Source organism: Aulonocara sp. 'chitande type north' Nkhata Bay, linkage group LG15 (genome assembly GCF_057382095.1).
Source record: "Aulonocara sp. 'chitande type north' Nkhata Bay isolate Kocher_YH1m ecotype deep benthic linkage group LG15, A_spYH_male_GT1.1, whole genome shotgun sequence".
NCBI lineage: Eukaryota > Metazoa > Chordata > Actinopteri > Cichliformes > Cichlidae > Aulonocara > Aulonocara sp. 'chitande type north' Nkhata Bay.
In genome coordinates this window covers 27039782-27056427 of record NC_141358.1, presented here as the reverse complement: position 1 = coordinate 27056427, position 16646 = coordinate 27039782, and the positions used below count along the sequence as shown (strand labels likewise).

The 16646-nt window shown below is 43.7% G+C and overlaps 1 protein-coding gene and 1 pseudogene across 2 annotated transcripts; both read right to left on the bottom strand.

Moving 5' to 3' along the window:
• Positions 1–3177: 3177 nt before the first annotated feature.
• On the bottom strand, positions 3178–4849 carry LOC147313253 (uncharacterized). Its single transcript, XM_086265289.1, has 4 exons — positions 4598–4849; positions 4338–4485; positions 4150–4259; positions 3178–3819 (listed from the first exon to the last, which is right to left on the bottom strand). The coding sequence occupies exons 1-4, from the start codon at positions 4847–4849 to the stop codon at positions 3508–3510; spliced, it is 822 nt and encodes a 273-aa protein (XP_086121415.1). The 3' UTR covers positions 3178–3507.
• A 3553-nt stretch (positions 4850–8402) lies between these two features.
• On the bottom strand, positions 8403–9403 carry LOC147313252 (uncharacterized; annotated as a pseudogene). The gene is made up of 3 exons (XR_015125179.1): positions 9208–9403; positions 8720–9112; positions 8403–8640 (listed from the first exon to the last, which is right to left on the bottom strand). The product of XR_015125179.1 is annotated as an uncharacterized LOC147313252 (transcript).
• Between the last annotated feature and the right edge of the window lie 7243 nt (positions 9404–16646).

The window sequence follows — 16646 nt, the reverse complement described above, 5'->3', positions numbered from 1 at the left end:
TCACTGCGAAGTGGAAAGTCGCCAGGGCCTGATGGCTTCTGTTGTGAATTTTATAAACAGTTTCGGGATATTATTGTGGAACCGCTTCTTGATATGTTCAACCACTCCTTCATTACGGGTGAATTCCCGCAGACACTGAAGGAAGCCAACATTTCCCTAATTCTAAAGAAAGGGAAGTGTCCTGATTTGTGCGGATCCTATAGACCTATAGCCCTCTTGAATGTAGATAGGAAACTGCTTTCTAAAATTCTGGCCACCCGCTTAGAAAATTTTTTACCTGTGCTGATAAGGGAGGACCAGACAGGCTTTATAAAGGGTCGAAACTCAGCCACCAATGTTAGACGCTTACTGAACGCTATTGTAGCTTTCAAGCAAAAATCTATTGACGGCCTGGTGCTTTCTCTCGATGCGGAGAAAGCATTTGACAGAATTGAGTGGTCTTATTTGTTGTATACTCTGGGCAAATTCGGCTTAGGGGAGAATTTTATAAAATAGGTCAAAGTTATCTACAATAATCCACAGGCAGCAGTCCTGACTAATGGACTTAGGTCTGATTACTTCAACACTCATAGGGGAGTTATGCAGGGCTGCCCCTTATCGCCCCTTCTATTCGCTCTGGCCATAGAGCCTCTTGCTGAGGCCATAAGGGCGACGCCCACAATACGTAGTTTAGAGATTGGACAGCTGTGTCATAAAATAACCTTATACGCGGACGACATCTTGATTCTTTTGACTAACCCTGTAACATCCGTACCCAGTCTCATTGAGGTGATTGACAGGTTTAGCCATTTCTCTGGCTATAGAATCAATTTGGCTAAGTCAGAGGCCATGCCTCTCGGTACTCTTTTCACAATGCCGGCTACTGTTCCTTCCTTTCCTTTTAAATGGTCTCCTAATGGATTTGTGTATTTGGGGATCTTTATTACCCCGTCTCTCGACCAATTGTACAAAGCCAACTTCACACCCTTATTTGGCAAACTCAAACAGGACCTAGAGCGGTGGGCGTCACTTCCTGTCTCCTGGCTAGGACGCATTGCCCTGATCAAAATGAATGTGCTGCCCAGGCTATTGTATCCTATCCAAATGATCCCCGTCTTGTTCTCTAAGAGAGTACTGAAGGACATAAATGGTTGGCTCACCTCTTTCATCTGGAACAAGCGCAGACCCAGACTCAAGATGGCAGTGTTGCATCTGCCAAGCTCCAGGGGCGGCTTGGATCTACCTAATATTAGATTGTATCAGCTTTCTGCCCATTTAAGATTTGTGAGCGACTGGGTTAGGGGTAAAACCTCAATCTGGTCGGATATTGAGACAGCTCTGTCACAATGCAAACTGAGCGATCTATTATTTTGTAATGATTTTAACGGAATTAAGGCCCTTTGTGCAAATCCTGTAACAATCAACACCCTAAAAGCGTGGCGAATTGTCCGCCGTCTTGAGGGAAGATCGAGAATAACATCAACCTTTACCCCTATAATGAATAACCCTGCTTTCCCTCCGGGTTCTTTGGACCCCGGCTTTCAACGATGGTCTGATAAGAATATTAAGTCTCTTGGTGACCTTTTCTCGGGTGGTGAACTCATGTCGTTTGAACAGCTTACCAACAGTTACGGCTTGCCTAGACAGGATTTCTTTCGTTTTTTGCAAATACGACACTATATCACTCACAATACAACCCTTGCTGAGCACCCTGAAGTATCTGATGTTGAGAGGGTTTTGTTTGGGCAACAGCTGACGGTGTCTCTGAGTTCATTTTACCATGTGCTTAATGCTTTGACTACCACTGATGCGCAGGGGATTAGAGGTGTGTGGGAGAGGGAACTGTCGGTAACCATAGATGAAGATAAGTGGGATACCGTTTGGTCTCTCGCAAAAAGGATTTCAATTTGTACTCGGACAAGAGCAATCCAATTTAAGATTTTACACAGATTACACGTATCCCCTCACCGCAGACACCTCTTCAGCCGCTCTCTTTCCCCTGTGTGTCTTAAGTGCAAAACTGATGTAGGGACTTTAACTCACTGTTTTTGGTCCTGTTATAAGCTTCAAGAATACTGGGCTGACATTACAGGTGAACTGGGGAAAATCTTCCACGTTGATATAGAGATGGACCCTTTGTCCCTGATTCTAGGTCTTCCAAGTGACCGCCTAAAAGCGGCGGCCAACAAAAGATTGTATAACACTCTAACATTTGCAGCCAGGAAAAATATCCTCTTACAATGGATCAACGATAGGACTCCCACTGTCTGTGGCTGGCGCAAAATAGTTTTTGAACTGATTCCTCTGGAATACCTCACACACGTTATACACCACAGTGTGGGTCAGTTCTATGGGATGTGGCACCCCTTTTTGGACTATATTGGACCGGACCTTTCCGCTATCTTATTCAAAGGACTACTACACACGTGATCACCACCCGGGCGCTGTAAGACTGACTCACCACCTCTTGTATGTTATATTTTGTATTTTGTATCTTGTATTCTGCCTTATTTAAGAGCTGTTGTGTACGTTTTGTGTTTGTACTGTTTTGTTGTTCTGTGTCTACTGTCGAGACACTGTCGTGTTAAAGGAAAATCTGCAATAAAAACAATGATGAAAAAATAAATAAATAAAACAAGTGAAATTATCTGCCCATGGGGTAAGTGTTTTTTTCTTAATAAGATTTCTTGAAATAAGAACAATATCTAGATTTAAATAAAGCTAAAAAATAAGTATTTTACACTCATTCCAGGGAACAAATCAGAACATTGAAACTTAAAATAAGCTTTAACCACTTATTGTAGGCCACAAATAAGATAATAAAGCTAAAAATAAGTCTTTTACACTTATTACAGGCAACAAATTAGAACAATTGAAACTTAAAATAAGCTTTAACCACTGATTGTAGGCCACAAATAAAGATAATAAAGCTAAAAATAAGTCTTTTACACTTATTCCAGGCAACCAATCATGGCTTGAAACCTAAAATAAGCTTTAACCACTTGTTCTAAGTAAAATGTTGAAGAAATTAAATCTGAAAATAGGCATAAAACACTTATTCTAACAAACAAATCAAGGCAAATAATCTAAAAACTAGTACATTAAATCATTTTTAAGAAATTTCTTCTTTTTAAATTTAGCTAAACACTACTTTAAGATTATATTGCTGATTAAGGACAAAACAAAACTGAAACAGAGTAAAAGTGTCCATCTTTATTTGTCCACTTTAACAATAACCTGCAGATAATAAAGATACAATTGAACAGTACAGGTCCAACATTATGAGTTTGTTTAAGTGGTTTCAACATTTCAACAGCCTTAGAGGTTTCGCCATTGCCCCATTAAAATTGACGAGTGACATAGGAAGACCACAAAGATTCAAATTTCTTCCGAATGACACCAAATACCACAAAACTTGTCTGGGTGAGTAAATGAACATTTTCCATTTTAGAAATAAGACCCAGATTGAAAAAACAAACAAAAACAAAACAGAAGTGCCCTCTCCTAATCTTATCTGAAATTTACACACTACTTTCCAATAAATGCATGCCATTCTGCCAGGGCTTTTCTGTAAGATGATGTAGTGTCATGCTCATGAATGGCATCCTGGAGAACTTCTGTCTGAATGACAGACAGCAGGGTTGCCACGCATTTGGGGTAAGTCAGATGGAGTGCATAAAAGTATGCCATCACATATATCATAGCCTCACCAATTTTTTCTTTGTCAAATGTTGTAACTGGTAAATTACCAACAGCAATGACACACTTGCAGCCATCGAACATCACTACTGGACATGACAAGCTTCGTTTCTGGAGGACAGCATCTGGATCTTCTGTAGGCTGCAAGACACAAAAGACATGACAGTCAACATCTTATGTTAATTGTATGTTTTTTTGCTGGGAATTGGTCATAACGTTGGAGATGTCATTATCTTGTTCTTTGTTGGTTACACACATTTTATAGTAGTTTTGACTTATGGTTTATCAAGCGACTTCTTATGTGACCACACTCGTGTACATTAAATACGTTATAAATTAATGAAAACAATAAATTATAGATTTAAGTCTTTCGGCTGAAACTGAAAAAGCATTTTTGAGTCATGTTTGACCGAAATATTTTGTTTGCCAAATTTTCTGTAGATCTTTATAAGCAAATTTTATAAAACTTACCTTCAGGACATGTAGAAATGCTTCAGAAGCATTCCCCATCTTTTTTGGTGGATGGGCAGGTGTGGGAAAGAGGGTTGGAAGAGCCTTCATCAGTGCAAGGTGGGCTTCAGCTGGACAAAGCAGAAACAAACCTTCATAAACATAAATTTTAAAGGATGAGAACTTTGTATTCAAATGGTAAAACTTACTTTTGTCCATGGTCATTGGTGGATTCATTGCCTTCTTTGACACACCGTAGAACTCTACCCTGGAGCAGAATTCTTCCCATCTCAGTTTTACTTGACTGATGAACTTGTTGTTGTGGGGATCCAAAATTCTGCGAAGCTCACCCAATGCCTACAATAGGTTTAAAAAAATAAGTAGACAAATAAAATCAAAATAACTTTACTACCACACCAAATATATTTGAAATTAAAGTGATTATTTATTAACTCTTCCAAAAACTTACATGATGCAATTCTTTAAAGCATGGATATGCATCCAAGATGAGGCAAGCTCTGTTCTCCTCTTTCATGGTGTCTGAGTCAATGAAGGATCTTCTGGCTTCAAACTCGAGGTCTAATAGCTGGGACACATATTCTTGGTTTGGTTTTGCCTTCTTACACATTTCTTGTAATGTTTTGTAATGTCTTGCTTGTATTTGCCGACTATCCTTGTCAGCTAAGATAGAGAGAAGTACAAGAGCATTTTGGTTTTTCATTGTTACTGAAGTAGACTTCCACAAAACATTAGTCAAAGTCAAAGTCAAGTCAAAGTCAACTTTATTGTCAATTCTGCCACATGTACAGGACATACAGAGAATAGAAACTTCGTTACTCTCAATCCCTAGATAAAATAGAAAATGAACATTTAAATATAAGAGTGATTAAAAATGCAAGTGAAATATTTTAAAGTAAAAAACAATTAAATAATATAATACAATTTTACATATAACAAGAAAGCTATACAATATACAATATAAGGGTAAATGACATTGAGTGCAAACCAGGCAGAGTAGTGCAAATAGGCAAATAGTGCAAATGGAGATTTGGTAATGTACGGTATGAGATAGTGTAACACAAAGTCTTATGAGGTAATGGCAGTCCGATGCTCCACAAAGTGACTGGTAACTGGTGCAGGCCAGTGAGTGAGTCACAGAGTGTGTGTGTGTGAGTGTGTGTGACAGAGTTCAGTGAGACCGTGGAGGAGAGAGGGGAGAGGGGGCAGAATCGGGAGGGAGTTAAGCTTCCTGACAGCCTGATGGATGAAGCTGTCCTTCAGCCTGCTGGTCCTGGCCTGGAGACTCCGCAGTCTCCTCCCCGACGGCAGCAGCTTGAAGAAGCTTTGCATTGGGTGCGTGGGATCAGCCGCTATGCAAAGGGCTTTTTTAGTGAGACGGGTGCTGTAAATGTCCTGGAGGGAGAGGAGAGAGACACCAATGATCCTCTCTGCAGCTCTCACTATGCGTTGGAGGGTTCTATGACAGGACGCATTGCAGGCTCCAAACCACACAGTGATGCAGCTCGACAGGATGCTCTCGATGGTGCCTCTGTAGAAAGTGTGCATGATGGGGGCTGGTGCTCCTGCTCTTCTTAGTTTGCGGAGAAAGAAGAGCAGCTGCTGTGATTTCTTGGCCAGTGCTGTGGTGTTGTACGTCCAGGAGAGATCCTCTGTGATGTGCACACCCAAGAACTTGGTGCTGCTCACTCTCTCCACAGACGCTCCGTCAATGGTCAGAGGAGCATGTTGGGTGTGCATTCTCCTGAAGTTCACAACAATCTCCTTTGTCTTCTCCACATTCAGAGAGAGATTGTTGTCAGCACACCACGTGGCCAGGCGTCTCACCTCGCTTCTGTAGTCGGTCTCATCCCTGTTGCTAATGAGACCCACCACCGTTGTGTCGTCCGCAAACTTGATGAAGAGGTTGGAGCTGTATGATGGAGTGCAGTCATGGGTCAGCAGAGTGAAGAGGAGGGGGCTCAGCACACATCCCTGCGGGGCCCCCGTGTTTAAAATGATGGTGCTGGATGTGTTACTGCCGACCCGTACTGTTTGAGGTCTTCCGGTGAGGAAATCCAACAGCCAGTTGCACAGTGAGGTGTTGAGCCCCAGCTGGACCAGTTTTTGAGTGAGCTGTTGGGGGATTATAGTGTTGAATGCTGAACTGAAATCTATGAACAGCATTCGAACATATGAGTCTTTTTTGTCCAGGTGTGTGAGTGCTGAGTGGAGTGCAGTGGAGATGGCATCATCGGTTGAGCGGTTGGGCCGATACGCAAACTGGAAGGGATCCAGGGAGGGGGGCAGGACAGTCTTGATGTGTTGCATGACTAGTCGTTCGAAGCACTTCATCAGGATGGGAGTAAGTGCAACAGGACGGTAGTCATTAAAGCAGGAGGGAGATGACTTTTTTGGAACCGGAATGATTGTGGTGGCTTTAAAACATGTGGGGACGACAGCCTGGATGAGTGATATGTTGAAGATGTCTGTGAAGACATCAGTGAGTTCCACTGCACAGTCTCTCAGTACACGACCAGGAATGTTGTCAGGACCCGGAGCTTTACGTGCATTGATCCTGCTGAGGGATCTCCTCACGCTGTCCGGGGACAGAGTCATCACCTGGTCACCAGGAGGGGGTGGGGTCTTCTGTGCATTGGTGCTGTTTTGGACTTCAAAGCGAGCAAAGAAAGTGTTCAGCTTGTTCAGCAGGGGGATAGTGCTATCACAGGTCTGTGGTGGGGGCTTGTAATCTGTGATGGTCTGAATGCCCCGCCACAGGCTCCGTGAGTCTCTGCTGTCTTTGAAGTGATGAGATATTTTCCTGGAGTACTGTCTCTTAGCCTCTCTGATGCCACGGGAAAGGTTGGCCCTAGCTGTCCTCAGGCTTGCCTCGTCTCCATCTCTGAAGGCAACATTCCGAGCTTTCAGCAGCCTGTAGACCTCTCCTGTCATCCATGGTTTTTGATTGGCCCGGACAGTTATGGTTTTCGTGACTGTTACATCCTCAATACACTTGTTGATGTAGGCAGTAACAGTCTCTGCGTACTCCTGGAGGTCAGTGGTGTTGTTATAGGTGGCAGCCTGCTTAAACATGTTCCAGTCTGTGGTGTTGAAGCAGTCCTGTAAAGCCTCTGAAGACCCTTCTGGCCACACTTTTATCTGCTTACGAACCGGTTTGGTGACTTTAACGAGCGGTCTGTAGGCAGGCATTAGCATGACAGTGATATGGTCTGAGGCGCCGAGGTGGGGGAGGGGAAAAGCTTTGTAAGCTCCTCTCTGGGTGGTGTAAACAAAGTCCAGTGTGTTATTTCCCCTTGTTGGAAAGTCAATGTGTTGTTGTATTTTTGGAAACACGCACTTTAAGTCTGCATGATTGAAATCCCCAGCCAGGATGAGAAAAGCATCAGGATGGGCTGTCTGCTGCTCACTGATGTGCTGGTACAGTTCATTCAGTGCCTCATTCCTGTTGTTGACATTGGAGGAGGGAGGGAGGTACACAGCGCACAGTAGTATGGCTGTATATTCCCTCGGTAGATAGAATGGCCGGCACTTAATGACCATTAACTCCAGCACTGGTGAGCAGTGTTTGCAGACCGCAACAGCATCGCGACACCAGGCATCATTGATGTAAACACAAAGTCCTCCCCCGCGGGTCTTACCTCCCGCGACGATGACTCTGTCAGCACGGTAGCATGTTAGCTGGTCGAGCTGAATGGCGCGGTCCGGGACACTGTCGCTGAGCCATGTTTCCGTGAACACAAAAGCACAGCAGTCCTTTACATTCCTTTGAGATGAACGTAGCAGTCGGATGTCGTCCAGTTTATTTTCTAGCGAGCGTACGTTGGCCAGAACGATAGAGGGGATGGCGGGTTTGTGTGGGCTAGCCGCTAGCCTAGCTCGGATGCCACCGCGCTTACCCCTCTTCTGCTTCCTCTCACACCGCTTGAGGCGCATCCATTGTGGGCGAAGTGCGGGAGTGGGGGTCGGTGATTTAGTAGGCCTTCGGAGCAGACCCAGATCTTTCAGCTTCTCGGTGTCCACAGAGTTTAACTTAAAAAGTTTGTTTCTGCCGATGTCGAGAAGAAGTGTTCGGGCATATCCTCGCTTGCACACAGATAGACGCGACAAAGTCTTACAAAAACACTGCAACTTACAGGACGAAAAACACGAAAAAGTAGTTTGTTTGGGAGAGAGAGAAGCCGCTGCGTGTGCACGCGCCGCCATCATTTTTTGGAAGCTACTACTGGCTGTGTGTTGATAACCATTTTACAAAATTACTAGTACTCACATGAAGTGGAGGCATTGTCAGAATTTCTGACAGGTGATAACAGAGTAGATGCACCACTGGAAGAACTGCGATCAGCATCTTCATCATCAGCTTCTTCATCCCTTGGGTAGAGGTCAGTGAGCCTTCTCTTGGGCCGTCCCCTCTCCCGTCCCTGTTGGTCCTTGCCTTTTTACTGGGGTTTTCATATTTTGCAGCCTTTTTTGTAACTTGGCATTAATGCTCTCCTGGTGAAAATACATATATATCATGCCCCCTGAACAAAACAAAATGATTTATATATGAGACACAAATACAAGAACTTACGTGTTTTACGCTTGCATCATTATCCTGCAGCATAGGATAATATTCCACAACTTTTTTAGCCATTGCAGTGATTTCGGTCTTAGAGGGGTATCGCTCCATTTGGCCTTGGCTTGCTCTCAAAAGGGACACCATACTTCTGATTGTATTTCTCACCAATCTGCATCTCAGTTCTTTTGACATGACGCATGCCTGTTCCCTGCCGGAGCAGGCCAACTCCAGGTAACTCTTTCGGCATTGCTCCAACTCACTGTCGGTGTACAGAACATATTCCGGAGGACTGGGGAGCTGCAAGGTTTTCAGCTGGCTTACATTAGCATCAGCAGTTGGAGGGCCTGTTGCAACTACCCTGGGTGAAGAAGTTGTTTCAGGTTTCTGTGGTAGCGGATGGTCTTCCTGGTTTAGGGTGAGAAAATAAAAATGTCAAGTACTGCTAAAATAAAAGCATACTTTCTGGAGATTAGTTGAACTAAATATTTTTTACATAATACCTCAGGATGAATTATTGACCACACATGTTTTCTTCTGAGAAAGTGCTCAGGCCCAGAAAAAAGGTCCCTCAGATCATCACGGGTCAATGTTAAAAGCATGCGCTCGTCAATGCTTGCAGCTAACAAAAAGACAAACACCAGTTAAACTGTGCAAGCACATAACTGCACAAACATAACTGTTTTTTTAATATATATATATATATATATATATACACACACACACACACACACACACACAAATATATTATCAAATATAACGTTTAAGGACAGATACTGTTACATCATCCAGCTTCTCCATTGCTCAGTCACCTGCAAGACAAATGTTTACAATTAGTGTTATGTTAAAAACATTTGAAAAGTTGAATCTTAATTGAGTCCCGTGAGAATCAAATTGATTCACGTCAAAGAATCGTTTTGATTGTTCAACATTTTTACCCTTTTTAAAGCTATTATAGAAAAGAAATGTCCAGACAGCCCGGCTGAGGTCTGAAAGGGTTATACAATATTGCCCGGTGAACTTTTACTCACCCAGATTTGTGTCATTGAATTTCATCAATAAGATTATGCTGACTAGGGCTGCCAGATCATGCATCCATTGGACGTAAAATGTACAGCTTATTGCACCAGCAGTATCTGCTCTTACATAACGATCATTAGCTTATAGCTTTAAGTGTTTAAGGTATGTGCTAACTAAAAATAAAGGCAAGATGATAGTTTATTTTAAAGAAATTTGCAGATTGCTCATTGCTATCTAAAATATAAAAGGACACCGGCGTATATTCTCCAGCATCTCACACTTCTGATAATCAGTTGTCTGCTTGACGTTTATTCAGCTGTGTAAAAACTATAACTTTAATCTCAGCCAAACCGATTTACTCAGGAACAAATAAAATACTGAAAAAAGCCAAACAATAACATTTTTAAGTTATTTAAGTGACTTATATATCATGTTCACCTGAGTAGTGAAAGACGGCGGTGGTCCGTGGACCGGCTCTACGTGGACGGACAGCTCTACCGCGACCCCGGCACCACACCGTGGTTATATTGACTGCACTCCAGATAAGAACCCGCTACACTCTTTTCTTATTCATTCACACTTTCCCCTTTAACATGGGTTTAACCTAGTAATATCAATATGATGTCATAGCAGATATAACACCGTCACCCTCCGTCATTACTTTAATTGGAATGTTTCCGTTTCGTTTCTTTTTTGTTGTTGTTGCTCACAGTTCATGTGGTTTCTTTCTTTCTCTTGTCTTTCACTGCTGTGGTCACCTACTTCCCCACTCACCTACAAACAACACCCTCTATTTCTCCATATTTTCACACCACGATCACGCAAACACATCAGCTCAACGGCAGCACATTTACAACAGCCGCACAGCACGCACAGACTTGCAGGACACATAAGCAAGCCACGCTTGTTCATATTAGTGAATATTCACACACATAGTCAGACTTATGGAGCCTCTCACCACACTTCTTTTTCTCTTTCTATTTACAAACAAGGGATGTTTCCACATTCTCTCCACCTGTCTAAACGAAACACCCAGCGTACATCATTAGACATACACACACAATTATGGGCATGCTGAGGTTTGTCACATGGAATGTAAATGGAGCTGGCACCAGAGGAAAGAGGTTAAAGATATTTAACCAGCTTAAAAAACTACAGGCAGATGTTGTTTTATTACAAGAAACTCATAAACCTGTCACAGGTTTAAACGAACTTAAAACACCTGAGTCTCCTAACGTGTTTGCAGCCTGTTATAATTCTAGACAACGGGGAGTAGCAATTTTAATACATAAAAATGTTAATTTTACAGTACTCGATACAGTTATAGATCCAGAGGGTAGATTTCTAATTATTAAACTATCAATATTGAACAAAAAACTATGTATTGTAAGTATATACGGTCCAAATGTTGATGAACCCTCATTCTTCCACGGATTTTTTAGTGCACTCTCTGAACACCTTGATTGCACACTCATTCTTGGCGGTGACCTCAACCTTGGACTAAATGAAGAAATGGATAGGCTCAACACAACAGGAACTCAGCGCAATTGGCAATCCACAAATATAATCAAACAGTATATGAGCGACTTTGGTCTTTGCGATGCATGGCGCTCTCTTCACCCCACCAGTAAGGAATATACTTTTTTCTCGCATGTTCATCACTCCTACTCTCGTCTGGATTATTTTTTGGTCAGCAGCTCACTGCTGTGTGACATTTCAGACACTGAGATTCATCCTATAGCTGTCAGCGATCATGCTCCTGTATCTTTAACACTAATGCACAAGAATAACACTACGCCAAGTAAAAGCTGGAGATTTAATACATCATTGCTTAAAGAGGAAGACTTTATTAAATATTTTAAAAAGGAATGGACGTCATATTTAGACTTTAATGACACTCCCGGAATATCTGCTTCTGTTCTATGGGAAGCAGGGAAAGCTGTGATGAGAGGTAAAATAATTTCTTTCTCATCACACAAAAAGAAAGAAGAAAACAAAAATATTCAGGAATTAGAAAAAAACATCAAATCACTAGAAGAAGCCTACGCGTGCAACCAAGATCAGGAAACATTGAACAAAATATGCAAAACAAAACTAGAATTAAATGAAATTATTAATAAAAAAACACAATTCCTTATACAAAGACTACGCTTGCAGAATTTTGAACACAGTAACAAATCAGGTCGATTTCTAGCTAACCAGCTAAAAATAAATAAAGAAAAAACAACTATATGTGCTGCTAAAGATTTATCGGGGAACACAACATATGATCCTGGAATAATAAACAACATTTTTAGGGATTTCTATGAAACTTTATACTCACCACAAATAAACCCATCTAAAAATGAAATTGATCTGTTTCTTGACAACGTAACTCTTCTAAAATTACTAGACAGTCAAGCAATGGAACTGGATTCGCCACTGACGCCAAGTGAACTCCAGGAAGCCCTGATAAGTATGCCCAATAATAAGGCTCCAGGTCTAGACGGCTTCCCTGCAGAATTCTACAAAGAATTCTGGACAATTTTGGCACCAGTATTCCACGGCATGTTGCAGGAAATCGAGGAAAATGGCAGACTACCACCAAATATGAATTCTGCCAACATTAGTCTCCTGCTAAAACCAGGCAAAGACCCTTTATTTCCCTCAAGCTATCGTCCAATTTCTCTTTTAAATGTAGACCTTAAAATAATCTGCAAAGCTCTTTCAAAGAGATTAGAGAAAATGACCCCCCTCTTAATTCATCCTGACCAAACTGGTTTCATAAAAGGTCGGCACTCCTCAACAAACACTCGTAGATTACTTAATTTAATAGACTACTCATACGATAAAAACATCGAAACCATAATATTATCTCTAGATGCAGAAAAAGCATTTGACAGAGTTAACTGGAAATTTTTATTCGCAACTTTACACAAATTTGGTTTTGGAAACTCTTTCATAAACTGGATAAGAATATTATACAATTCCCCAACAGCTCGTATCAGAACAAATGACCAGACATCCTCCAGCTTCTGTCTCCTGAGGGGCACCAGACAGGGATGCCCACTCTCCCCTTCACTTTTTGCAATTTTTATCGAACCTCTAGCAGCAGCATTTAGACAGGCTACAACAATTAAGGGCATTAAATGTAAGAACATAGAACATAAAATCAGTCTCTATGCGGATGATGTGTTGCTTTTTCTGCAAAACACACAAACCAACCTCTCTGAGGTAACTACTTTAATAAACTGGTTTTCAAGAGTTTCAGATTATTCAATTAACTGGCCAAAATCTACAGTTCTCCCCATTAACTGCTCCTTCCATAATTCTTCCTCTGCCCCACTGCAATCCGGAAATATTAAATATTTAGGTATTAATGTCTCTCCTAAGCTTTCAGACTTAACTAAATTAAACCACATCCCACTTCTAAAGAAAGTAGAAGGCGATCTGACTAGATGGAAATCTTTACCCATATCACTCATGGGAAGGGTCGCCACTATAAAAATGATGATCTTGCCAAAAATAAATTACTTATTTTCGATGATCCCTAACAAACCATCACAAGATTGGTTCAGATCTCTGGATTCATATATTTCTAAATTCCTTTGGAAAGATAAACCCCCGCGTATCAGCTTAAAAACGCTACAAAGAACCAAGGATAGAGGAGGATTAGATCTGCCTAATTTTCACCAATACTTCTTAGCCAACAGGCTTCAGTTCATCTCAGAATGGTTAAAACATACCTTCTTAGATAAGCCCTGGCTAGATGTCGAACAGGCACTATGCAAGGATCTAGAGATTTCAGACCTACCATTTATTTATCCACCAGTGTGTGAATGTGAGAGTGAATGAATAGTGGTATTGTAAAGCGCTTTGGGTGCCTTGAAAAGCACTATATAAATCCAATCCATTATTATTATTATTATTATTATTAGCTCAAACATCAAAAGACACGAATGCTTTAAAAGTATCAACATCAGCTTTTCTCTGACAGCATGGTGGGAGTTTCTAAAAATAACAGAGTCTTCATTAATCCCATGCAAACGTACACCTATCTAGAATAACCCTGACATATTACAAAACAATAATATGATTAATTTCCCAGAATGGAGTTGTAAAGGAATTAAATACTTAGAACATATATTAGAGGGAACAGAATTTATTCCATTTGACAGACTAGTTGCACAATATGGGATCAACAAGACAAGATTTTTAGAATATCAACAAATTAAATCCATAGTAAAAAAAAAATTTAACCTCAGTCAAGTTGAATTACAAACACCACCAAGTGTGGCACATTTTCTTACTCTTAAATCCCCCAAATTATTATCTAAAATATACAGAACACTTTCTAAATTAGATGAATCAATATCCCTTCCTATTGCAAAGTGGGAAGCAGATTTATCAGTCAGCTTAGACCAAAACTTCTGGTCTCAGATTTGCTTAAAAACCTTTAAATTAATTAAAAAACCCAGTCTGCAATTAATACAATACAAAATACTACATAGAGTGCACTATACAGGTCATCGGATGTTCAAGATGGGCTTTACATCTTCCAACAACTGCTCACACTGTCAAGGCAATACACCAGACAATTACATCCACGCTCTTTGGTTCTGTCCACCAGTGCAAAAGTTTTGGCGCGAGATATGTGAAGACTTATCAAAGTGTCTGAAATGTAACATTCCAACTTCCCCCTTAGTGTGTTTACTGGGCAGCTTAGATAATGTCACTTCAGAAAAGAATATAGCCCATTTCACTGCCCTATGCATAGCCAAGAAAACAGTCCTCATGAACTGGAAAAATAAAAATAATCTTAATTCTAACCAATATAGAAATTATCTATTAGATTACATTAGTCTTGATACAGCCTCTGCCACCACATCAGATCAATTGCTCTGGGCTCCTTTTATCAGCTCCATCACCTAGTGGGGGTGGGGGGTCATAGTTTGGTCCCGCCTTCACTGTTGTGATTGGTGTGGGGGTAGGGACAGGCTTAGGGCGTCGGGGGGTTCACCGGAGGCATCTTCCTTGGGGGGCTCAACCCGGGGTAGCGGTCATGTCCGGTTGGGGGCTCTGTTGGCTCTCAGGTGACTGTTTCCTCGCGGCTGCGTGCAGCGGGGCTAGGGGAGGGTCTGTGCTGACGGACGTGGGTTACTGACCTGGTAGCCTGGCTGGCCCTGGGTGGGTCCGGGATGGGCGTGGGGTTCTGGGGGTGCTCCGTCTCTGGGCTGGGGCCCGGGCCGGGCCTTGGGGGCTTGGGTCCTGGTTGGTGTGTTGCCGGGGTTGTGGGCGGGTGGGTGCATGGGGGCCCAGCCCTGGAGCAGGGTGCCGCCGGTGCGTCGAGCCGCCTGGGGGGCTCTTCAACTGGTGGGGGAGATGGTCACATCTTGCAGGAACTTTCCTCTCTTCAGGAACTCTCTCTGCAGGAGGGGGAGATACAGGAGAGGTGGAGGAAGATCTCAGCCTGGGCGTTTACTGTCTTATGTAGTCTGGAAGATGAGTGGATGATGGGGTGGGTGCAGTTTTCTCTGTGGTGGGGTTGGGTGGACAGTCCCGGGCTCTGTGGGGCCGGGGGGCGCTGCTGCACTGGGCCCCGGTCTGGATGGGCCTGGGCCCCCTTTCCCTGGCGGGTCGCGGAGTATGGGAGTGCCTACTGGGGTCAGCGGGGGAGCTGGCCCCAGGGAGGGGTTACCTGCCCCTCCCTTCATTCCCTCCCCATCTCCAGCTGCCTCCCTCTTCCCGCTCCACCACAACCACCCACACATGCAGGGCCTTGGAGTAGGGGTATGTCACCAGGGTGCAGAGGAGGCTACCCCCCCTGTCCCCTTCTAGCTGCCTCTGCCTCAATTTTATCCCACAACTTAGACATTCACATTATTCACACTCTCATTACACATACATATAGGATCTTGGGGGTGGGCACAATCACGGAGTCCAAATTACCATCAGGGTGTACACCTCACCCCTGGCGTCGTTGCCCACCTCTCAATTTTAAATACACTTAGACATTGAGGGCTAGCAGGAGGGACTATGCGCTTACCTGCTGCTCCTTGGCAGGTAGCTCCATGCCCTCCTGGGTTTTAATTGCACCTTAGAACACACATGCATCAACACTACAATGAGCGGGTGGAGTGAGGTTTGGAGTCTTCTCCCACCCCCGTTCTCTGCGGCCTGCTGGAGCGGGAGGGCTAGGAGGAGTTGGCCGTCCGACTGCGGTTTGGGGTGTGGGGCCTCCCTGCTGCTACGGAGTCGGGGTGGTCTGCTTCTCCCCACCGCAGGGAAAAGGGTAACACCACCTGGGTCTGGGTGCAGTTCCCCCCTCCAGGGGCAAGGGTACCTAGACCCGGTTTGTAGAGTACGCTTGGGGAGTGTGATCATGTGTACAGCGTCTCTTTATGTCTGTCTCCACGTTGGTTGAGTGTGGAGTGAGTGCATATGAGAGCATGGGGGGGGGGGGGGGGGGAAATGGATGTTTGTGTCTGTGTGTGCCTGTATGTCTGTGTCTATATGTCAGGTTGGGTATCAGACGCCACCTCTCTGGGGACACCTCAGGCCCTCCAAGGTTTGGAGGCCTATCTCCGCCCACCACCACTTCCCCTGCCAGTGGCGGACTCCCTCAGGTGTCGGTGCGTTGGTGGTTCTTTGTGTCTGGGGGTGGGCGTCCAGGTACACACCGGCTCACTCCTTGGCGGCCGCTTATCGGGGCCTGGAGCCTGGGGCTCGCTTGGGCCCCTTCGGAGGTGGGGTGCCCCCGGCCTCTCGGCCTGGGGCTCGGTCACTCAGGCACAGCTGGGGGCCGGCGGAGCTCATGGGCGCGTCACTGCAACTCCCCCTGGCTTCTGCTCCGCGGCTGCTGAGTGAGCCCTCATCTGGGACTCTCCTCAGCTCTTACTGGAACAGTGGCGCGGCTGCCCCTCTGTTGGTCTTCCATGGTCTC

Bases quoted from the DNA above. Each gene is read 5' to 3' on its own strand.
- LOC147313253 (XM_086265289.1), bottom strand. From the start codon at position 4,849: ATGAAAAACCAAAATGCTCTTGTACTTCTCTCTATCTTAGCTGACAAG. The intron at 4,486-4,597 runs GTAAGTTTTTGG...AACCTATTGTAG, and splicing joins GCTTTAAAGAATTGCATCAT to GCATTGGGTGAGCTTCGCAG. The intron at 4,260-4,337 runs GTAAGTTTTACC...TGCTTTGTCCAG, and splicing joins ACCAATGACCATGGACAAAA to CTGAAGCCCACCTTGCACTG.